The sequence below is a fragment of the Rhincodon typus genome, chromosome 35 (genome assembly GCF_021869965.1).
Source record: "Rhincodon typus isolate 14 chromosome 35, sRhiTyp1.1, whole genome shotgun sequence".
In the NCBI taxonomy this organism is placed as follows: Eukaryota; Metazoa; Chordata; class Chondrichthyes; order Orectolobiformes; family Rhincodontidae; genus Rhincodon; species Rhincodon typus.
The window spans coordinates 5,220,022-5,247,019 of NC_063366.1; the positions used below are offsets into that span (position 1 = coordinate 5,220,022).

At 42.9% G+C, this 26,998-nt stretch overlaps 1 protein-coding gene across 1 annotated transcript in view; it reads right to left on the reverse strand.

Annotated features, from left to right (window-relative positions):
• Positions 1-5,485: 5,485 nt before the first annotated feature.
• LOC109923908 (RLA class II histocompatibility antigen, DP alpha-1 chain-like) overlaps positions 5,486-26,998 on the reverse strand; it is a 49,272-nt gene continuing 27,759 nt past the window's right edge. The window contains exons 4-5 of the mRNA XM_048616905.1: positions 13,457-13,604; positions 5,486-6,819 (exon numbers count right to left, since the gene is read on the reverse strand). Coding sequence (XP_048472862.1) covers positions 13,459-13,604 — 146 coding nt within the window. The 3' untranslated portion in view covers positions 5,486-6,819; positions 13,457-13,458. The remainder of the gene's footprint in view (positions 6,820-13,456; positions 13,605-26,998) is intronic.

Here is a 26,998-nt window from a genome sequence, read left to right on the forward strand (position 1 = left end):
GGCTGGTGGCTGGTGGCTGGTGGCTGGTGGCTGGTGGCTGGTGGCTGTCCCCAATTTTCCAAATGCCTTCATCTTATATACCCGTAATGACATAATCAAATTCTTATAAAATGATTGGTTTCAGGTTGTCAACACCATCAGGTTTAAATTCAATTGGCTTTCTGTATCTACATGCTTGACTTAAATTAATTGGCCAAATTCAAAATTATTGTCTTGGTAAAAATGCTCCTTGGCTGTACTTTACAAAATGTTTCCATTCGGGCACACTCTGTGCACCTGCATTTATAAACTTCCAAGCACAGAGAAAGCACAAGCTCTTAAAGGGACCACGGCACTCTTTTCCCCATGATCAGTTTTGCCAGCAAATTCTAACTTCCTGCCTTCCAATTTGTGAATGCTGTACCCAGCTTTGTTATATCATCAACAGGAATTTGAAGAAACTGTGAGAAGTCAATCACTTCTATCTTCTGAATTCATACCCTAGCTCACAGAGGTGTTGTTCCTTCATTGCCATTTTTTTTCAAACCAATAGTATCTGTGCAGAGCAATGTTGTCTTGCCTGTGTATAAGTATGTGTTTGAGATTAAGAGCTTGACTCCATTAGTAGCTTAGTTGTTAACCATCTTTGCCACGTGTTCAGAGGTATTTTGGAGTTCATTACAGAAATCTGGTGGACATCTCTTTTATACTGGACAGTTGTACAAAAGACTTGGTTCAGTTCATGGACTTGATTACCAGTGCACCCCTCCTTTCAGAGTTGTAACACATATGATAAGCTGCCTTGTCCAAAGCAGTGGAATCAGAAGACACTGACAGTTCTCAAACAGAATTACATTAAAAAATAATTTCATAAGCAATAACTCTGTGAATGACTGTTTAATCAATAGAACAGCAAACCTCCCAGGAAGATGGCGGAAACAGTTAATATTGATTCATTTAAATAACAATTGGACTTCTTTCTGATAATAACATTTAGGGCTCACTATATGATTATTTTTTTCTATTCATTTGTGGGATGTGGGCGTCGCTGGCTGGCCAGCATTTCTTGCCCATCCCGAGTTGCCCTTGAGAAGGTGGCGGTGAGCTGCCTTCTTGAACCACTGCAGTCCACCTGCTGTGGGTTGACCCACAATGCCATTAGGGAGGGAATTCCAGGATTTTGACCCAGCAACAGTGAAGGAACAGCGATATATTCCAAATCAGGATGGTGAGTGGCTTGGAGGAGAACTTGCAGGTGGTGGTGTTTTCATATATCTGCTGCCCTTGTCCTTCTAGATGGAAGTGGTTGCGGGTTTGGAAGGTTCTGTCTGAGGATCTTTGGTGAATTTCTGCAGTGCATCTTGTAGATAGTACACACTGCTGCTACAAGTAGATGCTTGTAGATGTAGTGCCAATCAAGTGGGCTGCTTTGTCCTGGATGGTGTCAAGCTTCTTGAGTGTTGTTGGGGCTGCACTCATCCAGGCAAGTGGGGAGTATTCCATCACACTCCTGACTTGTGCCTTGTAGATGGTGGACAGGCTTTGAGGAGTCAGGAGGTGAGTTACTTGCCACAGTATTCCTAGCTTCTGACCTGCTCTTGTAGCCATTTGTGTTTATGTGGTGAGTCCAGTTGAGTTTCTGGTCAATGGTAACCCCCAGGATGTTGATAGGGGGGAGATTCAGTGATGGTAACACCATTGAATGTCAAGGGGCGGTGGTTAGATTGTGCCTTATTGGTGATGTTCATAGCCTGCCATTTGTGTGGCGCAAATGTCACTTGCCACTTGTCAGCCCAAGCCTGGATATTGTTCAGATTTTGTCACATTTGGACACAGTCTGTTTCAGTATCTGAGGAGTCATGAATGGTGTTGAACACTGTGCAATCATCAGCGAACATCCCCACCTCTGACCTTATGATGGAGGGAAGGTCATTGATGAAGCAGCTGAAGATGATTGGGCCTAGGACACTATCCTGAGGAACTCCTGCAGAGATGTCCCAAAGCTGAGATGATTAACCTCCAACAACCACTACCATCTTCCGATGTGTCAGGTATGTTTCCAACCACCAGAGATTTTGGCCCCAATGCTCATTGATTCCCGTTTTGCCAGGGCTCCTGATGCCACACTCGATCGAATGCAGCATCGATGTCAAGGGCTGTCACTCTCACCTCACCTCTGGAATTCAGCTCTTTTGTCCATGGTTGAACCAAGGCTGTAATGAGATCAGGAGCTGAGTGGTCCTGGCGGAACCCAAACTGGGCGTCACTGAGCAGGTTATTGCTGAGTAGGTGCTGCTTGATAGCGCTGTTACTGACATATTCCATCACTTTACTGATGATCGAGAGGAGACTGATGGGCTGGTAATTGGCTGGATTGGATTTGTCCTGCTTTTCTTGTACAGGAAATACTTGGGCAATTTTCCACATTACCAGGTAGATACCAATGTTGTAACTGTACTGGAACAGCTTGACGAAGGGAGCGCAAGTCTTCAGTACTATTGCCGGAATGTTGTCAGGACCCGTAGCCTTTGCAGTATCCAGTGTCTTGAACCATTTCTTGATATCACGTGAAGTGAATCGAATTGGCTGAAGACTGGTATCTGTAATGCTGGGAACCACTGGAGGAGGCCGAAATGGATCATCCACTCAGTACTTCTGGCTGAAGATTGCTGTGAAAGCTTCAGCCTTGTCTTTTGCACGGATGTGCTGGGCTCTTCCATCATTGAGGATGGGGATATTTGTGGAGCCTCCTCCTCCAGTGAGTTGTCCAATTGTCCACCATCATTCACAACTGGATATGACAGGACTGCAGAGCTTAGATCTAATCCATTGGTTGTGGGATCGCTTAGCTCTGTCTATCACTTGCTGCTTTCACTGTTTGGCATGCAAGTAGTCTTGTTTGGTGGCTTCACCAGGTTGACACCTCATCTTCAGGTATGCCTGGTGCTGCTCCTGCCATGCCCTCCTGCACTCTCCATTGAACCAGGGTTGGTCCCCTGGCTTGATGGTAATGGCTGAGTGGGGGATATGCCGGGCCATGAAGTTACAGATTGTGCTGGAGTACAATTCTGCTGCTGCTGATGGCCCACAGGGCATCATGGATGCCCAGTCTTGAGTTGCTAGATCTGTTTGAAGACTGCCCCATTTAGCACGGTGAGAGTGCCACACAACACGACGGAGGTTATTCTTAATGTGAAGGTGGGACTTCATCTCCACAAGGCCTGTGCAATGGTCGCTCTTACCGATACTGTCATGGACAGATGCACCTGCAGCTGGCAGATTGATAAGGATGAGGTCAACTATGTTTTTCTCTCTTTTTTGTTCTCTCACCACCTGCCGCAGACTCAGTCTCCCATGTCCTATGTCCTTTAGGACCTGACCAGCTGAAACAGTAGCTCTACTGCATCAAAATCCCCCACCCAAAGTACATTTTGTGCCCTTGCCATCCTCAGTGCTTCCTCCAAGTGTTGTTCAACATGGAGAAGTAATGATTCATCAGCTGAGGGAGGACGGTATGTGGTAATCAGCAGGAGGTTTCCTTGCCCAAGTTTAACTTGAAGCCATGAGACTTCATGGGGTCCAGACTCAATGTTGAGGTCTCCCAGCACAACTCCCTCCCGACTGTATATCACTGTGCCACCCCCTCTGCTGGGCCTGTCCTGCTGGTGGGACAGACATGTCCAGGGATGGTGATGGTGGTGTCTGGGACATGGTAAGGTATGATTCTGTAAGTATGACAATGTTACTTAACCAGTCTGTGAGACAACTCTCCCAATTTTAGCACTGACACCCATATGTTAGTGAGGAAGACTTATTTACTGAGTGTAGTAGGTTTGGAACAAAATGGGTGACTTTAGGCTTATGGATCCCAAGTCTCTCCACCACTGGGAGTTTCTTCACCTCCATTCTGGGTTTATTGTAGATTCATTTATTGAAATGATGACTGGTCAACAACTCCATTATCATCACATAATGTAACTGTCAGGGTGGTAAAGATGAATTAGTTGGGTATTAGTCCTTTACAATTGAACAGTTTAAATTCTTCTCATTTTCCATGGTCCTTGTTTTCTTTTCATTCCACAGCATTATTTCACCTCATCCTTGTGGTTTTCTGCAGCCTTATAGTTTCCTCTTACCCAGGATCTCTATTACAGATTTACATCCTCTGAACGACTACCAAAGGCTAAGTCTTCTGGCAGACTATTAATCCATGACACAGGTAATGTTCTAGAGGTGGACATCAAATGCTAGCCTACCTAACAAGTCCTGTATTCTATGAATGAATTTTGAAAAAAGTGTGCCCCTATCCTCTGTAACTGGCTGAAGTCATACGGAGGAAGAAGGTCATGGTTGTTGGAGGTCAGTCATCTCAGCTCCAGGACATCTCTGCAGGAATTCCTCAGGCCCTCAGGTAGTGCTCTAGGCCCAACCAACTCCAGCTGCTTCATCAATGACCTTCCTTCCATCATAAGGTCAGGGGTGGGGATGTTCACTGATGATTGCACAACGTTTAGTACCATTTGCAACTCCTCAGACACTGATGCAGGTCCATGTTCAAATGCAACAAGACCTGGAGTCCAGGCTTGGGCTGACAGTGATAAGTAACATTTGTGCCACACACACTCCCTGATATTCAATGGTGTTACCATCACTGAATCCCCCACTATCAAATGTCCTTGCAGTTACTATTGACCAGAAACTCAACTGGACTTACCACATAAACATAGTAGCTACAACAGCAAATCAGAAGCTTGGAATACTGCAGTGAGTAACTCACCTCCTGACCCCCAAAAGCTTGTCCAATATCTACAGTGTGGAGCTGGAGGAGCACAGCAGGCCAGGCAGCATCAGAGGAGCAAGAAAGCTGATGTTTCGGGTTGGGACTCTTGTTCAGAAAAAAATTCCAGCATCGGCAGTTCTTAGTATCTCCATTATCTACAGGGTGTGATAAAACCCTCTGCAATCATCTGTGTGGGTGCAGCTCCAACCACACCCAAGAAGCTTGACACCTTCCAGAGGGTGACATGGTGCCTCAGTGGTTAGCACTGCTGCCTCACAGAGCCAGGGACCCGGGTTCAATTCCATTCTCGGACAACTGTGTGGAGTTTGCACATTCTCCATGTTTCTGCATAGGTTTCCTCCAGGTACTCCCATTTCCTCCCACAGATGTACAGGTTAGGTGAATTGGCTATGTCAAATTGCCCATAGTGTCCTGAGATGTGTAGGTGGATTACCCAAGGGGAAATACAGGGTTGTAGGGATAGGGTGAGTGGAGGGCTCTTTGGAAGGTCAGTGTAGACTCAATGGGCCAAATGGCCTGCTTCCACACTGTCGGGATTCTATTAAGCCAAAGCAGCATGCTTGATTGGGACCACCAACACAGCAGCGTGTACTATCTATAAGATGCACTGCAGAAAGTAACCAAAGATCCTCAGACAGCACCTTCCAAACCCACAATCACTTCCATCTAGAACGTCAGGGGCAGCAGTTACATGAGAACAGCAGCCCCATTTTTTTGCAATTTATTGTGACATGTATTTCTACAAAAAATATAGTAAAAGTGTTTAAGTCACCATACCATGACATTTATATTAATCACAGAAGTCATAGATAAGAAGAAAAAAAATTAAGACAAAGTTCATGTCAGTTCAATTAACAGCTCCTGAGTTTGGGAAGAGTCAAAGAAGATCACTATGCCAGTCTGAGATTGCCACCCAGGATGAGATCGCCATGCGGACTGCTGGAATATTAGGCCGGAAGGTCCTTCTGATGCAGGCCATCCACAGCAGCCACTGAAATCCACTCATTGCCGATCCTGGGCCGGAAGAAGACGTCTTCCACTGGATGCCAAAGCCGTTAATAGAAGATGAGATGAATACTGATAGTAAACATAATAAATGGAAACATTAAAAATAGAGAACTCCAAGTTCCCCTCCAATGCATTCACCACCCTGACTTGGAAATATATCATCGTTCTTTCAGTGTCGCGGGGTGAAAATCCTGGTATTCCCTCCCTAAGGGCATTGTGGGTCTACCTGCAGCAGTTCAAAAAGGCAGCTCACCATCAACTTCTCAAGGGCACCTAGGGATGGCCAGTCAGTGCTGCACAGGTCCGACATCCCGTGAATGAACTGAAAAAACTTTCCCCTGTAAACTGCTACTCTACCTCCTGCCACTATAGGAAACAGTTAGGTCTCCTCTGCCATTGCTGTACACCTTTTGTGATCAGAAGCCTCCTCCCTGTGAATTATCTGAGGTTTCTTGACAATGTTATTTTGTTTCCTGGGAGCATGAGGCTTTGACTTAGTCTTCCAGATGTTCAGCTGGGTTGAGGAAGTGGATGATTTGATGCTCAACTTGTTCAAACAACTGGACTTTGTTCTGAGTTAACATTTGGACCCACGACATAGGGAGCTTTGTAACCTGCTAAACACATTAAGTAGAATTGGACACAGCATTGCGGAGGACAGACTATTGGGACAAGATGGTAAAATTAAAACTACAACACCCAAACTATTAGTCCAGAGATTTGTGTAATTTTAATTAAATCTGTGACAGCACTTGATGAACTTACAGTGTTCATTTGGCACAAGAACAGGAGACACTTCATTTCTAACAAAAAATTTCTCTTTGAAAAGATTATATTAAAATATCGTGAATTCTAAAGACGTAATTGTGTCAATCCAAGCAGTTGTAGTTCACTGCTGGTTCACACCAAGCACTGAGAGAACATTTTGCGACAACAAGAACGTACAATGTGATGAGAGAACATGGAGCAACAAGAGGACACATTGCAGCGATGAGGAGACATGGTGCGGTGAAGCATTTCCTGCCTTCCACCTAAATTGAAGACAAAAACATGATCACAAAAACGCCAGCAAAACTGAATACATTGATTTCTCATTACATTACCTGCTCATTCCTTTTGTCAGTAACTGGGTTTATCATGGTTTTGGATATAGGAATTATTGGTAAGTAGGTGACAATGAGAAATACTATCTAAGCAATATCACTGCATGGAATAGATGAAACCACCACTTGTTGTAAGATCACACTCTGCAGTCCCCCATCTCAAGTACCTCCCTACTGACTGCCATCTCTGGTGAAATAGACAGTTTGTTCTCTAGCCAGAGAGAGAAAAGTTATACCATAGGTTTCAGTACAGCCATCCACATAACTAGATTAGACCAACAAAATCATTGTGTATTTAGCATCAGTTTTCTCCATATACACAAATATCACTTCAGGTTACTGATTGGCAAAGATAGATATGTAACTGAACAAACTTCATGTGCCAACATTGTAGCCAAAAGGCACACTCACTCTTTATGTACAATCTGCTAAGCACACAGTTACACCTTGACAGCCTAGCGTGACCTTTTCCAGGGATCATCAATCCCTAAAGGTTCATTGGCTCCTAAAGAGTCATCATACCCTCATGTTTACGGTAGAGATACAGCCTCAATTAAATTCAATTGGTTTGTGAGTGTTACCTGTCCAATCAAATTTGGTATCATTGAACAAAAAAAGACTCAAGGAGGCTTTGTAAAGAGGTCTGACATCAGAGGCGAAGACATTGGTCCAAATCTCCTGAAATCCAGAGAAGCAAAACCTGGAGCTAAGTTGCTGTTACAGATCTGCAGATGTTCTGACAAATGCACATGAACTAAAATTATGCAGGAATTTTAAACTTCATATAAGCTGATTTATGCTGCCCTAAAACAACAACATCAACACTGTCTTAGGCTTCTCTTGCAAAGAAGTGCGAATACAAACAAGCTAACATTGGCATTCTCCAAATCCCACATATGTCCCATCAGATGAGGTGAATAGGACATGTCATCAGAATGTCCAGCACAAGAGTGGCATAACAGGTGCTCTACCCAGAGCTACATGTCATTATAGCAAGTAGTTAAGCGAGGATTGGGCTTAACTAATTGACTGGGCTGGTCTGAAGGGACTGGTATGTGGAAACAGCTGTAAGACTGAGTAGTAACTTCAAGTCCTACCTGAAAAGGTTGGTTAGAAAATATCCAAAACATGCATCCTTCGGGGTACATTTGCTGCAGCAGTTAAAGAAAACTAAGGCTGAGAAGCAAAGGGCTGTTGTGCTAAAGTGATGGTGTTCATACTTCTGAGCCAGGAGGCCCAAGTCTAAGTATCACCTGCTCCAGAGATGTGTCATAATTGAACAGGTTGATTAGAAAGCACTGTAAGACTGATTAGTTGAGAAACTCTACGAACAAAGAAAGGTTTCTTAGTTTCTATCTCGCTGACTGGATGTATCTATTTGAGAAGGAGCAACACTTGACCTTGTCTTGGGAAGTAAGGCAGGGCAAGTGACTAAGGTGTCAGTGGAGAGCACTCTGGGGCCAGTGATCATAATTCTATTAGTTTTAAAATAGTTACGGAAAAGGATAGGCCTTGTCCGCAAGTTAATGTTTTAAATTGGAGGAAGGCCAATTTTAACAGTATTAGGCAAGAACTTTCAAAAGTCGATTGGGAGAGGCTCTTTGCAGGTATAGGAACAGCTGGAAAATGGGATACCTTAAAAAATGAGACAACGAGAGTCCAGAGATATGTTCTGTCTGGGTGAAGGGCAAGGCTGGTAGGTCTAGGGAATGCTGGATGACTAGAGAATTTGAGATTTTGGTCAAGAAAAAGAAGGAAGCATATGTCAAGTATAGAGAACAGGCATCGAGTGAATCCTTAGAGTATAAAGGCAGTGGGAGTATACTTAAGAGGGAAATCAGGAGATCAAAAAGAGGACATGAGATATCTTTGGCAAATAGGGTTAAGGAGAATCCAAAGGGATTCTACAGACACATTAAGGACAAAAGGGTAACTAGGGAGAGAATAGGGCCCCTTAAAGATCAGCAAGGCCACCTGTGTATGGAACCGCAGAGACGGGGGAGATGGTAAATGAATATTTTGCATCAGTGTTTACTGTGGAGAAGGATACGGAAGCTAGAGAATGTGGAGAGATAAATAGTGAGATCTTGAAAAGTGTCCATATTACAGAGGTGGTGCTGGATGTCTTAAAACACATAAAAGTGGATAAATCCCCGGGACCTGATCAGGTGTACCCTAGAACTTTCACTTGCTGAGATATTTGTATCATCGATAGCCACAGATGAGGTGCCAGAACACTGGAGATTGGCTAACGTGGTGCTACTATTTAAGAAAGGTGGTAAGGAAAAGCCACGGAGCTATAGACCAGTGAACCTGACCTCGATTGTAAATGGGTTGTTGGAAGGAATTCTGAGGGACAGGATTTACATGTATTTGGAAAGACAAGGACTGATTAGGGATAGTCAACATGGCTTTGTGCGTGGGAAATCGAGTCTCACCAACTTAACTGAGTTTTTTGAAGAAGTAACGAAGAAGATTGATGATGGCAGACAAGTGGACGTGACCTATAGGGACTTCAATAAGGCGTTCGACAAGGTTCCTCATGGTAGACTGGTTAGCAAGGTTAGATAAACATGGAATACAGGGAGAACCAGCCATTTGGATACAGAACTGGTTCAAAGGTAAAATATAGAGGTTGGTGATGGAGGGTTGCTTTTCAGACTGGAGACCTGTGACCAGTGGTGTGTCACAAGGATCAGTGCTGGGTCCACTGCTTTTTGTCATGTATATAAATTATTTGGATGTGAACATAGGAGGTATGGTTAGTAAGTTTGCAGACGACACCATAATTAGTGGAGTAATGAATAGAAAAGAAGATTACTTCAGAGTACAACGGGACCTTGATCAGATGGGCCAATGTGCCAAGGAGTGGCAGATGGAGTTTAATTTACATCAATATGAGGTGCTGCATTTTGTAAAGGCAATCAGGGCAGGACTTATACACTTAATGGTAAGGTCCTGGGGAATGTTGCTCAACAAAGAGATCTTGAAGTGCAGGTTCATAGTTCCTTGAAAGTGGAGTTGCAGGTAGACAGGATAGTGAAGAAGGTGTATGGTATGCTTGCCTTTATTGGTCAGTTCATTGAGTGTAGGAGTTGGGAGGTCATGTTGCGGCTGTACAGGACATTGGTTAGGCCACTACTGGAATACTGCATTCCATTCTGGTCTCCTTGCTGTAGGAAGGATGTTGTAAAACTTGAAAGGGTTCAGAAAAGATTTACAACGATTTGTCAGGGTTGGAGGGTTTTATCTATAGGGAAAGGCTGAATAGTCTGAGGCTATTTTCCCTGGAGTGTCAGTGGCTGAGGAGTGACCATATAAAGGTTTATAAAATTATGAGGAGCATGGATAGCGTAAATAGATAAAGTTCTTTCCTTGGGGTGGGGGTGTCAAAACTAGAAGACATAGGTTTAAGGTGAGAGGAGAAAGATATAAAAGGGACCCAAGGGTCAACATTTTCATGCAGAGGGTGGTGTGTGTATGGAATGAGCTGCCAGAGGAAGTGGTGGAGGCTGGTACAATTACAACATTTAAAAGGCATCTGGATGGGTATATGAATAGGAAGGGTTTAGAGGGATATGGGCCAAATATTGGCAAATGGGACTAGATTAATTTAGGAAATCTGGTTGGCTTGGACGATTTGGACCAAATGGTTTGTTTCTCTGCTATGCAGCTCTATGACTCTGTGTCTCCAAAAGGTAGGATGAGCCAAAGAAGCTGCAGCTGAGTGTGTGATATGGAACGAAACAACTAGAGAAACAGAAAAATTGGACTGCTGAACCTAAAATGCCAAAGGTCTTGCAGTAATAACATGCAACACAAACAGAGATCCAAAATAGTGCCAGAGTGGTGACTCTTCGCAAATACCATGGAAAACAATAATTTTCACTTTATTTCAGTACATGTCATAGAATCCCTAGAGTGTGGAAGCTTGCCATTCGGCCCATCAAGTCCACACCAACATGCCAAAGAGCATCCCACCTAGATCCCCCTACCTAAGCTACACATCCCTGGACACTACGGGCGATTTAGCATAGCCAACCCATCTAACTACACATCTTTGGACCGTGGGAAGAAACCAGAGCACTCAGACGAAACACACGCAGACACAGGGAGAATGTGCAAACTCCACACAGATAGTCGCCTGAGGGTGGAATCAAACCTAAGTCCCTGGTGCTGTGAGGCAGCAGTGCTAACCACTGTGCCACCCAACATATAGGGTCACAATGTGACAATAAATCTAATTTAATCTATTTCCACAACTACCTTCAACATTTAATCTTTTCGCAGCACGGTGGCTCAGGTGACTGTCTGTGTGGAGTTTGCATATTCTCCCTGTATCTGTGTGGGTTTGCTTTAGTTCCCTCCAATCCAAAGATGTGTAGGTTAGGTGGATTGGCAATGTTAAATTCTCAACATTATCCCACTGAGACTGCATGTCAAGCCTTTAAAAGTATTGCAACTCCTTGGTTAGAATTGTAAGAGTGCAGAAGGAAAAGAAAAGAGCTGTGAAAGCAAGGGATGAAGTGAAAATATGTTTGAGAGTGGGACAGTACATTACCCTTGGTGTCGTTCCAGCTTGTGACTCCACTTGGGGATCTGACCCCCATTTTGGGAAGCCCTGATCTAAAACATGCACTGCAGTAACTCAACTATTAATGCTGTTAGCATCTTCCAAACCCACGACCATCATAATCTAAAAGGACAAGGGCAGCAGACATCACCTGCAAACTCACTTCCTGGCTTCCAAAAGCCTGTCTACATCTACTCCCCACTTGCCCTGAATGGGTGCAGCTTCAACAACACTCAAAGAGTGTGACACCATCCAGGATAAAGCAACCGACTTGATTGGCACTACATCCGCAAGCATCCACTCCCTCCAACACCGATGCTCAGTAGCAGCAATGTGTACTATCTACAAGGTGCACTGCAGAAATTCATCAAAGATCCTCAGACAGCACTTTCCAAACCCATGACCACTTCCATCTAGATGGACAAGAGCAGCAGACATATGGGAACACCACCACCTCCAAGTTCCCTTCCAAGACTCTTACCGTCCTGACTTGGAAATATATTGCCGTTCCTTCACTGTCACTGGGTCAAAGTCCTGGAATTCCCCCCCTATTAGCATTGTGGGTCAACCCACAGCAGAAAAATTTTTCTGAAGAAGGGTCTAGGCCCGAAACATCAGCCTTCCTGCTCCTCTGATGCTGCTTGGCCTGCTGTGTTCATCCAGCTCTATACCTTGTTATCTCAATAATTGATGGTATCTGAGTTTGCTTCTTTTTGAAGTACAGAGCAGCTGATGCCATAAGTAACATTTATTTGAAAACATATAAGAAACATGGAACTTATCGATGTAGGATTTAACCTAAAGAAGTCAAAATATCATTGTGAAATTGCAGCTGAAGGTGGATTTTGATTGGACAGTACAATGCTCCCAATAAAACCTCCATGTCTATCTGATAAAGATGACCATAAGGAACGATTTGGGGCTGCATCAGGAAAACCTGATCAGTTGCTGAAGAGTACAGGGTTGGGGAGAATGGAAGGAGAGCAGGATATATTTGCTCATTGCCCCAGAAGCTGATCAGACACAGAGGTAGCGGAGTACCAAGGCAAACTGACCAAAGGCCCACCTTGATTCTTTAGGACTTTATCTTATAGCCCTCATACTCCATTACCTCCTCAAACATTTCACACTCAGTGCCAAGTCATGAAGCCCATTCAGCGCTGTGGTACCTTATAACCCCCATTTCGACTCATTGCCAAATCATGCTGTAAGACCCTTTATCACCTACATGCCAACACAATACTAATTTAGACAGCCCATCCACTCCAATGTCCCCTGATAACTTTCATGGTAACCCAGTTAGAAATTGTGACCGCCACCAACCCCAATGTTCTCTCACACCCTCTGTGCAAACTCATCACCCATCCACACCCATTCACCCAGTATACATTCTGTACAGAACCAATAAACACTACAGTAAATATGGCATTTGTGGAGCTGCTGAGTAAAGTATGCTTTCATAACCTTAAAAACAAAATATCATTGCTGGAATCCTATAAAAGTGTCAATCAACTAAACTATTAAAGTATCAATAACAGAAGCTGTTTGTGCTTAATGCCTCTTAATTCTGTGCAATTATTACTGAAGCATTGACAAAATTGATCGCAGAAAAAGTAGCAGATTAGAATCTCATGTTAATGTCAATCAAGAAAAGTCAACACAACTCTCCAGCTGCTGGGTATAAGGTTAATCCTGTAATGAGAGTTTGGACTCTCAGCCAAACATTATTTCACTGTTATTGGCGTTGAGTTCAGCACCTTATCCAACGACTAACTCTTCATCTGTCACGTGTTAACATGGGTATAAAAAATCTATTCTCAGCTTGTCCATATCTCTGTATGTTGCTGCAGGAGAGCAGTAACTAACAGTCAGGAATAGTCTGGTTGAGCCTTCACTCTGGTTGTACATAGTTCTCTTGTGTGCATAACTCAATGAATGTTGAATCTTCCAGGAGCACAAATAATGCACGTAGACTCTGTGCCCTGTACTTACCCCTAGATGCCGTGTTGCTGAGCTTGCAGCCGCTGTCTCTCTTTGATCAGTAAGATGACCCCTACAACAGCACTGATAATTCCCAGGATAATTCCCAGAACACAGATCACTGTCTCAGGATCAGACTGTTCCTCGGGCACTTCAGGTTCTGCAAAGAGAGAGACAAGAGAAGAATAAGTCTCTCTTAGCAAATGCCAAGGCCTACAAGGCTATGGGTCAAGTGCTGGAAAATGGGATTAGAATAGTTAGATTGTTGTTTTTGACCAGCACAGATGAAATGGGGCAAAGGGCAACATATGATGAAAATAACAAATTCACATGACTGGTTGGGAGCCTTGCTCATCACTATATACCCATTGGAAATTTGGAAAACAAAACAATGCATCTACAGACAGAGAAACTGAATAGGGAGAAAACAGGATGGAAATTCTTGTTTCAAATTGCACTAGGATGTAGGATGAATGATGAACTATATGGTCGCTAAGTTGAACAGTCTCTGGCTTTCTGTATTTTCCCCGATGATGAGGTTGGGAGACTGTAGTAATTGGAACCAGGTGAATCTTGTTGACTACAAGATCCATCATTGGGTATGTTAACCTGGGCCAATCAGGAAAGCCCTGGCTAACCAATATTAACAGGAGATTTAAACAGGGGATTTAGAATCTCATCTGTTCAAATAAAAATTAACAGGAGATTTAGAACTAGCAAGAACTGCAGAAATTGGGTCAGAGATAACACAGCCCGGAGCTGGATGAACACAGCAGGTCAGGCAGCTTCAGAGGAGCAGGAAAGCTGATGTTTCGGGTCCCAAAACATCGACTTTCCTGTTCCTCTGATGCTGCCTGACTTGCCGTGTTCCTCCAGCTCACACTGTTGTCTAGGAGATTTAGAGTCTCCTCTGTTGAGGACTGACTCTGGGCTGGCTGGCCCACAGTCAGTGGTACTGTGCACAGGTAAATAAAATGTGACTTGGTGACAGGATACTGGCCTCTGTGCAGTTAATTCCGAGACCATGACATGAACAGGTCACCATCCTGTTAAGGAGCTAATTTACATCACAGGGGGTTCATTGAGAGCCTGTCTTCAGTTTTTATTTTCAATAGGGTATCAATATTCAGCAGTAGGTGGGTTTTAGTTTGGCTTTGTGAGGTGAAAACCATGAGATGGAGGTAGTGAGAAGAAAAATGTTTTTTTCCTCAGAATCTAACAGGTTTAATGCTAATTCTCACTTTATTGCATATAGCCATTATCTCCAAATATATCTTCAAGTAAAAAACTTATATCTTTAACTAGACTGCTTAACGTGACTAAATTTGATTGATATTTTTCAATCTGTGCTTACGGTCTGTTAAAATGATACACATTTAAAGCTATTTTTTAAAAAAGTATGCCCATTTTTGTAAAAACAAGCTTGCAGAGTGCAGCTTCTAATCGTTTGAAATACAGCCCATACCCATCAAATTTGTATACTTTTTAAATGGCCTAACCTGGAATTATATTTAATGCAATGCTCATTATACATAGAAAGATAGGAGTTAGAAGCAGGAGTAGGCCACTTAGCCCCTTGAGTCTGCTCAGCCATTTAATTAGACAACTGCTGATGTGCACTGCTGAACTCCACCGTTCCACCTCCCAATAACCTCTCACCTCTTGTTTATCAGGAACCTATTGTCCTCTGCCTTAGCAACAGTCAAGAACACAGCTTCCACTGCCTTTTGAGGAAGATAATTCCAAAGACTCTCAATCCTCTGAGGGGAAAAATTCCATCTTTAGTGGATGACCCCTATTTTTGAACAAGTTTTAAACCCAACTTTTAAATGCACTTCTAGATTCTTCCATCAGAGGAAACATTCTTTCAACATTTGCCCTGTCAAGACCCCTTGAGGAACTTAGTTGCTTCAGTTAAATCACCTCTTACTCCAGTAACACAAGCCTAGGTTGTCTAAAATTTCCTTAAAGCAGAACACATCCATTCCAAGAATTAGTCTAGTGAGTTATTTGAACTGCTTCCAATATATTTACATCCTTCCTTAAATACGGAGATTAATACTGTGCTTAGTCACCAAAATGCAGTCTCATAAATGCCCTGTACAAACACTTGGTGTTCGATTCTCCTTACTTTTAAACAGTCAAATGTATTAGGTTTCCTAATTATTTGCTGGACCTGCATACTTATCTTCTGTGATTCATGCCCAGGGACACCTAGATCCCTCTGCATATCAGAGTTCTTCAATCTCAGACCATTTAGATAATGTCTCTTTTCTATTTTTCATTTCAAAGTGGATAATTTCATATTTTCCCACATTATTCTCCACTTTGGTGGATCTTTGCCCAATCACTTAACAGGAGTGGGCTGAAATGGCTTATTTTTTTGATTAGTAAGATGTAACAAGTGGCCATAGCAATCAGTCTCTGCAGCCGCAACTAACACCATTTATGTAAATGAATTGTTGAAGGGACTGAAGGTATGATTGTGTTTATCATTTCCATTCAACCCACTTCCTGCATGTAGGTGATCTCTCTTTGTTGTGCCCATATGACTGTTAGATAATAGAGCCACCCCTCCACAATTTCTAAGTTTCCTAACCTTTCTAAATGTCATGTACCCTTCAAACTTCGTGGAGCATGAGCGGAGTCAGCCATGGCAATGAGGGAATGGTTTGTCCATCTGCTCTGCGACCACTAACAAGTTGGCAGGACAAGGGGGCTGCTGGGTCTGGTAGCTGGATGGAGAAGCTTCATAAGCATGTTAGCTGTAGGCTCCAGCAGGACATTTTCAAATTGTGGACAGTGAGATTGTTTGTAGGATCTAACCACATGTGGTCAGGATTCCAGCAGCACATTGTGGATGATTTGCTTGGGCAGTGGCTTTGGCAGCGATGGATCCTTGGGGTGGCTTCTACAGAGTCTTGCGACCCAGTGGTCTGGCGTGTCAACTTTCCGCAGAGGTGGAGAATATGGATGCTGTCTTTTCTTAAACCCAGCAATCGTGAATTGAACCAAGATCGAGTTTGTCTTAATTTTTTATTTTTCTTATCTATGACTTTGTTTTGATATAGGTGTTGGAGTATGGCAACTTAAACATTTTTCACTGTATTTTTTGTAAAAATACAAGTGACAATAAATTACGATTCTATTCTAAATTCAGGTCCAAATCCATGTTTTTGTAGTTGCTATCAGATTATACTTACTTATTTCAATTGGCACGATCAGTTCATCTATTTTATTTTGAATGCTATATATAGACAGATATGGAACCTTTAGTTTTGTCATTATATCATTTTTGCAACCTTTAGCCTTATCTGTAGTCATTGGAACCAGGTGGATCTCATTGACTGGGAGGTCATTAATTGGGGTTGTTTACCTGGGCCAATATAACCAGGAGTCAGAACCTCCTCAGTTCAGGGGACTAACTTGGAGCTGGCTGGCCATGGCCAGTGTATTTTGCATAAGTAAATAAAAGGTGATTTGGTGAAGGGATACCAGCCTCTGTGCAGTTATTTCAGTGGTGACAGAAGAAAACAGGATGTGCCTGAAGAATATTCAGTCACAACTGTCATCTTTGACTTGGGGTGAGCATTTCTAGCATCTTGCCTTTATTTGGGAAGCTTGAATCGTTTGATCCTGCTGTCGAACACTGAACCCAGTCTGTGGAAAGAATGTGATTTTTTTTCTGAGAAAATGACATTGGGGCAGATAAAAAGTAATGAGTAATCCTTCTGACTGTTGTGGACCCGTAGCATTTTCAGTTTAAAGGGGCTTCACTTACCCAGAGGCACCAGATGCTTAAAACCTTCCAAGAGTTGGCAGAGTTGGTTGAAGGCATTTTATGACCCAAACCTCCTCTAATTCTGAGACACTATCAGTTTTATTCAGCTGTTCGAGAACCAGGGAAATCTATATCGGATGATGAGTTTAAGACAACTGGCAGAGGCATGTGATTTTTGGTTAATTCTGAATGAGATGCTGAGAGACCATTTGGTATGTGGGATTAATGACGTAACCATGCAGAAGCGCCTATGAGCTGAGGCCCAACTTCAAATAGGCACTACAACTGGCTTTGTCATTAGAAAATGTGGTAAGTGGAGCATGTGAGCTACAGGATATCTCAATGGAAGTGAACACCCTCAACTGTCTGGCTAAGCTTGGGGAACAGTACTTGAGTGAAGGCAATGGCAGAGCCTCACACAGGGCACATCCTAAGCAGAGGAACTCTAGGCCAGCCCACATCAGAACCCTACAAACAAAGCTGAGCATCGGCCAAGTGGCTACAAGATTCTTCAGGATCTGGGCCAGCAAGCCCCATTGTCATTGCTGTCAGTATGTGGACTCAAGATAGTAAAGAAGTCCTACAGGGCCTGTCTTGAGTAGGAAAACTCAGAGGCTGGTACCTAGTAGAGTGCACACCTTGGAAAGATCCCCTACATGTGGGTTGGAACAATTAAATTGCTTAGTGACATCCAAATTGGAGGCAATTAAAATTAATGTTTGGTTAAGTAGTCACCCAGTTCTCATGGAGGTTGATACCAGTGCAGCTGTATCTGTGGTTGCAGAATCTCTCTTTAACAAGATTCATTTGGGTTTCCAACCCTTAGGTTTGCGGAAAACCTCAGCCAGAGTGAGAACATATACTGAGCAACCATTGCAGATTGAGGTACAACTTTAGTTCCAGTCTCCTGTGAGAAGCAGAGATAACAAGGTGTAGAGCTAGATGAACACAAGCAGGATCAGAGGAGCAGGAAGGCTGATGTTTCGGGCCTAGACCCTTCTTCAGAAATCTGAAGCATTTCTGAAGAAGGGTCTAGGCCCGAAACGTCAGCCTTCCTGCTCCTCTGATGCTGCTTGGCCTGCTGTGTTCATCCAGCTCTACACCTTGTTGTCTCAGATTCTCCAGCATCTGCAGTTCCTACTAAGTCCTATGAGAAGCAATTGGTGCAGTTATCGCTGATTCTAGTAAGAGGCTCAGGCTAAGCCTAATGGGGCAGAAGTGGCTGAGAAATACCAAGGAGTTTTTCAAGAAGGGCTTGGGACTATCAAAAGGGCCAAAGCCACTTTACATCATGACCAGGAAGACATTCCAAGACTTTGCAAGGCCCGCCTGGTGACATTTGCCTTGCGGGCAAAAGTCAGGAGGCTGGAGAGGGAAGGAATCCTCAAACCAGTGCAGTTTGCAGAATGGGCAGCACCGGTCATACTGATTGTGAAGTCTTGGTTTGCCTTTGTGGGGATTTTAAGCAAATGGTAAACCTTTTCTCACAGCTGGATGAATACCTGATCCCTCGCATAGAGGACTTGTAGATAAAGTTGGCGGGGAGGTGGCTGTCCTTTACTAAGCTGGACGTGAGCCACACTTACCTGCAATTGCGACTGGATGAATAGTCGCAGAAGTATGCCACAATTAACACCCATAAGGGTTTATAGCAATATACAAGACTGCCATTTGGGGAATTATCAGCCTGCATCCTTTTCCAGCAGGCCATGGAAAACGCCTTGGCTCCCATGCCTGTACCAGAGCTTAGGTCTTTCTTTGGGTTAGTGAATTGTTACAGAAAATTCACATGGAAGTTGTCCTCTATCCTGGCATCCTTACATTTGCTATTGAAAAAGGTTCAGCCTTGGAAATGGTTATGTAGCTAAGAAGCAGCCTTTAGCGAAGTGAAAAAGCAGCTAACCTCATCAAAGGTGTTGGCCCACTACGGTCAGAAGCAACAGGTGGTGTTGACATGTGATACCTCCCAATACGGTATCAGGATAGTGCTGGCTCACTGGTGGCTCAGCGTAGAGAGGAATGCTCAATAGCATATGCTTCTTGGACTTTGGCTGATGCTGAACGCAAATATGACCAGATAGAGACGGAAGGGTTGGCGGTCATCTTTGGTTTGAGGAGGTTCCACCTTTACAGATGGGACTTTCTCATAGTAACAGATCACAAACCACTGCTAGAGCTACCGAAGGAAGGCAAGTATAAGCTAGAACACCATCCAGAAACCCAAGTGATTAATGCAGATGCTTGGAGCCACCTCCCACTGGCATATACTCCATCTGTGGTGCCTCCCCTGGAAGAGTCTGTTTTGGTTTTAAACTTTCTGGCCCCCTTCCAGCCACCACTAACAATATCCAACAGTGGACACAAAAGATCCTGTTCCAGCAAAACGAAAACAGCTGCTGGTAATAGGGGAAACAGAAGGGCCATCGCAACCCAGATTGAAACCTTTCTGGATGCACTGAGACCAGATCACCGTAGGGGACAGCATATTACTGTGGTGAAGAAGAGTGATCGTCCTGAGTAAAATTCACTGCCAGGTACTGGCTGAACTCCACCACAGTCATCCAGGGGTTGCCAAAATGAAGCTGTTAGCGAGAAGTTATGTCTGGTGGCCTATTCAAAGTGCTTGGATGTGCCTACAGTTTGCTTGGCAAATTCAGCGATGACGATTGAGAAGCTGCGAGCATCATTCACAATACATGGACTCCCAGAAGTATTGGTCACAGACAATGGGATGTAATTTACCAGTGGGCAATTTGAGTATTTCCTAAAGTCAAATGGCATTTGGCATGTAAGGACAGCTCCATACGATCCATTGTCCAATGATCTAGTGGAAAAAGTGGTCCAAACGTTGGAGGCAGGCTTAAAGAGGCAGCCTACAGTTTCGTTTGATATCAAACTGTCCCGGTCTCTGTTTGATTATAGGACCACCCCTCACACAACTACAGGGATAGCTCCAGCAGAGTTGCTGATGGGGAGAAGACTCCACACCAGGTTAAACCTGATCTTCCCAGACCTGGGGAGGGGGTGAAATAGCCGCAATTCTGGCAACCTGTCTCCTCTAAGTGAGAAGACACTTTAATTCAGGAAATGAAGCTTGGTACCGGAACCATGGAAATGGCCCTGCATGGCTACAAGGTGAGGTTGATGCGAGGTCAGATCCCATGACTTATAAAGTTCAGATAGGGGATACAGTGCTGAACGAGTATGTGGATCACCTGAAACCTGTTACCTCACAAACTGGACAGGAACAAAACATACCTGGTCCCTCAGAACAGCCAGAAGCCTGTCAGAAACCGTAGGTGCTCCCTCTCTGTCTACTTTAAAGGAAACCTCAGACTCTGAAATGGATGCAGCCTCGATACCATTACCACCAGAAGAACAGGAAGAAATTCTCCTGAGATGTTCTGGATGAGTGAGATGGGCCATGGTCTGGGACATGCCGCCACTGTCTGAGTCCAAGTCAGAGGAACTGGACCTGAGGCGAAAACATTGCAAGAGAAGCTACAAGCGAAAGACCAGGCCTCCATCCCCAGACTTAGGGAGGGAAGGATGTAGTGATTGGAACTAGGTGGACCTTGTTGACTACAAGGTTCTTGATTGTGGAAGTTTACCTGGAGCAATCAGGGAAGCCTTGGCTGATCAATATAACCAGGAGTCAGGATTGACTCCAAGCTGGATGGCCACAGCCAATGGTACTGTGCCGTAGTAAATAAAGGGTCACTTGGTGATGGGACACTGGCCTCTGGCCTCTGTTCAGTTATTTCACTGTTGATTAACTCTTAGATTTGTACTCTCTATCCCTTCCAGTTTCAAACAGTTTATCACTTCCCATATAATGTCGTTATCACTTCACTTGATTCTACTTTTGATGCACCACATCTTCCCAAATTAGCCCCAATTATTTAGTTTAAAACCCTAAACCCTGAAATAGATGCTACTGTTAAAAAGGAAGTGGGCCTTTTTTTCTGCCACCTCTAGAATTGCTCCACCTATAATAGCACATTCTGTCAGTCTCAATGATGGTTAATGTCCTGACTCCTGGGTCAGTTCTGCTTCCTGGCAGGCTAGTGGCAGAAGCAGGATTGTGTCTTGGATTTAAACCTATCTCCCAATTCTGGGAGAGGGAAATCCAGCCCAATGTCTTCATAGATATTCCCAGCCCTGCTGAGTAGTTTCAGCATTTTCAGTTTTATTTGAGGAACATAAATACCCACCCAGCAGAAATGGCCATAATTTTATGGTTATGATAACAATAGCTTACATAAATAATGATAGCTTTAACATAATAAAACAGCATAAGGTCATTTGTGTGAACAAAATAAAATAACAGTTATGAAAAGGATGGGATATTAGGTAACATGAACAAATCCTTGGTCAAAGAGATGATTTTAAGGAGAATTAAATAGGAAAGGAATTCCAGGCTTTAGGCCTGGGTAATTGAAAGAACATTCAAAAGAGGAGCACTTACCACTGGGAATGTGCAGAATATGAGGCATAATGTGAATTCATTAAAAACTAGAAAACATTGATTATTACTATCTGTAACAAATTTGTTCATGTTTATGGTGTGAAGATAATGGTCTTATTGCTTGGCATAATGGAAGGTACATTACAGTCATGTATTTAAATGTTGCAAATAAAGTTTGCTGCTCAAGGTAACCCAGTTACGTCTAAATATTAGTGTTCATATGTGCACCAAAGGTGCATGAATCATTTTTACTTCATAAAACAACCCTTTACTGTAAAGCTAGTATAAAATATAGGGGGCAATTCTAGAGAGGATACGGGAGCAGAGTGACTGTATATGTGCATAGATCTAATCACAGAGAACTATACACACAGTATTCATAACAAGATGAATGAATTGGTAGCATAAATACAAAGAAATGGAATCAAAAATGAGATTAGTACCAATGTGATTAATGATCTTGAATTGGAGAGTCAAGATATAGACTTAGTTTGTGTAGATATAAGGAATAGCGAGGTGGGGTGGGTGGGGGGACGTCACTGATGGATATATTTTATAGGCTCCTTAGTAGCAGGCTGCTTCAGGAAAAGTATAAATCAAGAACTTTGGTGGGTGGGGTGTGGGCACGTGTGAGAGGTGTACTGCAAGGATTACGGATGATTTTAATCCTGGAGAAGGAGCCTATTGAATGTAGTCAGGACAGCTTCCTAGATAACCACACTCAATGGAACTAACTATTTTAGACCAGGCAATTTGGGATGACATAGGATTGATAATTACCTCACAGTAAAGAATCTTTTAGGTATGAGTGATCATAACATAATTGAATTCACATTCTGTTTGAAGGTGAGAAGCAAGAGTTTAAAACTAGTGGCTTAAACTAAAATAAAGGCTATTACAATAGTGTGAAGAGAAGGTTGACGAAAGTAGACTGGGAAATAGCTTTAAAAGTAAAATGGTAGAGATGCAGTAGCAGATATTTACAGAATTTTTGTTAAATCTCAAATATATATTTTAATGAAAAAGAAAGACTCTATGAAAGGATTCCTTAGCCATTACTAAATAGAGAAGTTAAAGGTGATATCAAATTGAATGAAAAGATATAGAATGACATAAAGTTTAATGGTAAGCTAGAAGTTTGGGAAAATCTTTCAAACTAACAAAGTATGACTCCAAGAATGGAAATGAGACAAGTAGCAAGAAATGTAAAAATAGAAAATAAGAGCTTCTATAAATATACAGACAAGTAAAAGTGTAGCTAAAGTAAACAGAATAATACTAAGAAATTAATGATTGTAAACCAGGAAATGGTAGAGGGTTTGAACAAATATTTTAACAGTGGAAATCACACAAAACAATCTCCTATTAAAAATAGTATGGGAAAATGCAGATAATGTGAGACAGAGATGCTTTAATGATCTATACATAGTTTTGTAACCCACCAGAGTGAGCTTTATACTTCACAGTGATAAGGTTAGCTCTATATACATAAGTTTAAATAAATGATCGTAACCTGATTTCCTGGGTCCTCTTTATCAGTTTGAAAATATGTCTGATATCATTTGGTGTAGTCACAGGAGATTGTATCACATCCCTGGGATTGGCACTGCATTTACATTTTAATTTAACACCGATAGTTAGAGCAGAGAGCCACGTTGGACAGGTGTGGACAGGATCCAAAGAATGTGGGAAGATGCAGGACAGAAGGTTGAAGTGGGAAAAGAGATCCAGAAGTCACTAAAAGGCCAGATCCCTCGGAGCTATTAGGGGAACAAAGATGCTGACACTGTAGTCATAGAATCCCTACAGTTTGGCAAACAGCCACTCAGTCCATTGAGTCTGCACTAGCCCTCCAAAGAGCATTCCATCCAGATCCAAACCCTGACCTTATCCCCCCACCCTGCATTTCCCATGGCTAATCCTCTGCACCTACACATCACTGGACTCTATGGGTCAATTTAGCATGGCCAATCTACCTAATGTGCACATCTTTGGTCTGTGGGAGGAAACCGGAGCACCCAGAGGAAACCCATTGCAGACATGGGGAGAATGTGCAAACTCCACACAGACAGCCACCCGAGGCTGGAATCAAACCTGAAATCCTGGTGCTATAAGGCAGCAGTGTTGGTCACTGAGCCACTGTGCATCCAGAAAGTAGTCAGGAAAATAGTAACCAGGAAAGGCCAAACAGGCAGGAGAAATAAATAACTCATGTTTGAGTCAGGCAAGATGAGATTAAGAGTTGAAGTGGGACACCTCTTGTTCTTCATTCTTGGCTGGCAGCCAGGGTTCATGGACAAGCGCCAAAAAGGTTATAGTAAATGTTACAAAGTTGGGTACAGCATTCATGAATTGGACAGCAGGAAGTTAGAATTTGTTGGTAAAACTGATCATGAGTGCCGTGGTCCCTTTAAGAGCTTGTGCTTTCTCTGTGCTTGGAAGTTTATAAATGCAGGTGCACAGAGTGTGCCCGAATGGAAACATTTTGTAAAGTACAGCCAGGCAGCATTTTTTTTCCAAGACAACAAGTTTGAATTTGGCCAATTAATTTAAACTAAGCATCTAGATACAGAAAGCCAATTGAATTTAAACGTGACAGTGTTGACAACCTGAAACCAATCATATTTTAAGAATTTGATTATGTCATTTCTAGTGTATAAGACTAAGGCATTTGGAAAATTGGGGAGAGCTATCTGCCACCTGCCAGAGCTAGCACCATTCAGCTCCCAGAGAAAGCCCATCTAATTAATCAAAGGTACCCCATTGTATTTTAGCTCAAAGTCCTCACTGAAGAAATTATAGGGATAAAATATCCCCGACAGCAGAATTAAGGGAAGAAAGGTGTTTGTGAAGAGACCAAAGATGACAGACGATTCTAGGAGACAGTCCATGCGAACTTGGAGAAATTAAGTTATAATCCATTGTTCTGTTATTAACTGGGTTTATATTAGTGAAACTTGTGTTTATTTAAACAACATTCCAGTAGAATTTAGACCAGTTAGGGAGTAGTTAGTAGTCTAAGGGGGAATTGTTGAATTGTTAGTAATTTTGTTAATTTGTTCATTGTTGCGTTAAATAAATAAATTGTTTCCTGTTATTTATAAAGTGAAGATCAGTGAACATCGAACAGTTTGAGGAAAAAGAGAACTATAAGGTCTTTTAAAGTTCATTTGATTTAGTAGTTAAAGCGTGGGTCAAAGTGTTCGTAATTTAAGAAACAGGAATAATTTCTGTCAGAGAACATCACTAAGTGAGATAACCTATAGTTGGACAATACCATCACAGAGATGTGGAGAGAAGAAATAGAACCTTGGAATTAAATTGAGATAACAGTGTGGAGCTGGATGAACACAGCAGGCCAAGCAGCATCAGAGGAGCAGGAAAGTTCACGTTTCGGGTCGGGATCCTCCTTCAATTCTGAAGAAGGGTCTCAACCCGAAACGTCAACTTTCCTGCTCCTCTTTCCTGCTGTGTTCCTCCAGCTCCACACTGTGTCACCTTGGACTACAGCATCTGCAGTTCTTACTTTCTCTGAATCAAATTGAGATATTGCTTACAGATTATCACCCGGTGTGATACTGCACTTAGCAGGCTTACATTTGTACAGACAGTAAATACACCTTTGGTGTTTTACATTATTGTATGATAGCACATGAATTAACTCCACGGAGGCTGGTATCCCTTCAACAAGGCACTTAATTTTATTTACGTTAACCAGTTCCTGCTGATTGGACCATATTAACAGCTCCAATCAAGGAATTCATAACCTATGAGGTTCACCTGAGGTCCAAAGAGGATCTTGTTACAATTACTACATCACTGTTCCTCTGAGTCCAAGGAAATAGGCTGGTTCTTTTCTTGGAGAGCCTTCTGAGGCGTTTTAGCACTGGGTCAGGTTCCTCCAACTTGGCATCCAATACTTGTGGCATGTAACACACAGGAGTTCATCTCTTGTGCCAGGAGTGGCTTGGTAGAATTTTGGCAGCAAAGGAGTTGCGATGGCTACATCCATCATGTCCATCTCCAGTTCAGGGGACTTGTCAACTCTTGATGGAGGGGGTTCTGACAGCCCTGTTAACTTTTTAAAGGGGCAGGGTATGTTTTTGCCCTACACTGTATGAGAATCCATGGCTTTCATTCAGTCCATGTGCTTGTTCAGGACCATCACACCTACTCGCACTTCATATGTCGCTGGTCCTGATCTCGTGTCATCCATGCCTCTTACTCATGCAGGGCCATTTCCATGCTTCTTACACCAAACGTTGTCCCATATCAAACTGTCTCCTTCACTTGGCAGAACCTGTGTCTGGCATTAGTATTCCTGATTCTATTTCACCCTTCTCCCCTCAGGTCTGGGAAGATCAGACTTAACTGTTCCAGAGTCTTTTACTCATTAGCAACTCTGCCTGTGCTATCCCTGTAGTTACATGAGTGATCATCTAATCAAATAAGAACTGTGACAGCTTGGTATCTAGCGAGGCTGTAGATTGTTTTTATTCGAAGTTTGGACCATTCTTTCTGCCAGGCCATTAGATGATGGATTGTATGGAGCTGTCCTTAAGTGTCAAATCCCATTCCACTTTAAGAAATAACCACATTCCCTGCTGGTAAACGATGATCCATTATTTGTGACCAATACTTTTGGGTCTCTGTGTGTTGCAAAAGATATACACAGTTCTTCTATCTTCGTCCCAATGGTTGTAGAACTAATGGGAGGTGGATCAATGCATTTACATTCGCTACTCAGCCTCCTGGCTGTGTTCTAATTGACTCCAAATATGACTGCCAATCCTTTTTCTATCTGGCATATTTACACGCTGCAGTAGCCGAAGTCCTGGATGCATGTGCTTTTGGGTGTTCCTTTCCGTTGGGCCACCTATGCGCTAACACTACTCCAATGCTGAACAGGGAGGTATCACACGTCAATACCAGATCTTTCTTGGGATCATAGTGTGCCCAACATCTTAGAGAATGACAGCTGTTTCTTTACTTCATTGTCTATGGGACCCTTCCAAGACTGACCCTGTTTCAGGAGTTGATTAAATGTGCCTAGACGTATCAGGTTTTGTATGAACTTTCCTTAATAATTTACCAGCCCAAGAAATGACCTAGGATCCTGGACAGATATGGGAGCTAGGGCACCTTTGATTGTCCTCATTTTATCTTCCAATGGGTCTAACCTAGTTTTGTTGACCCTGTAGTCCTAGTACGTAACCTGGGGGGTCTGGCAAACACATTTTACCCTCTTAGGTGCTTGGCTGCCTCAGAAAAATGCATTAAGATTATATTCCAAGTTCTCTAAATG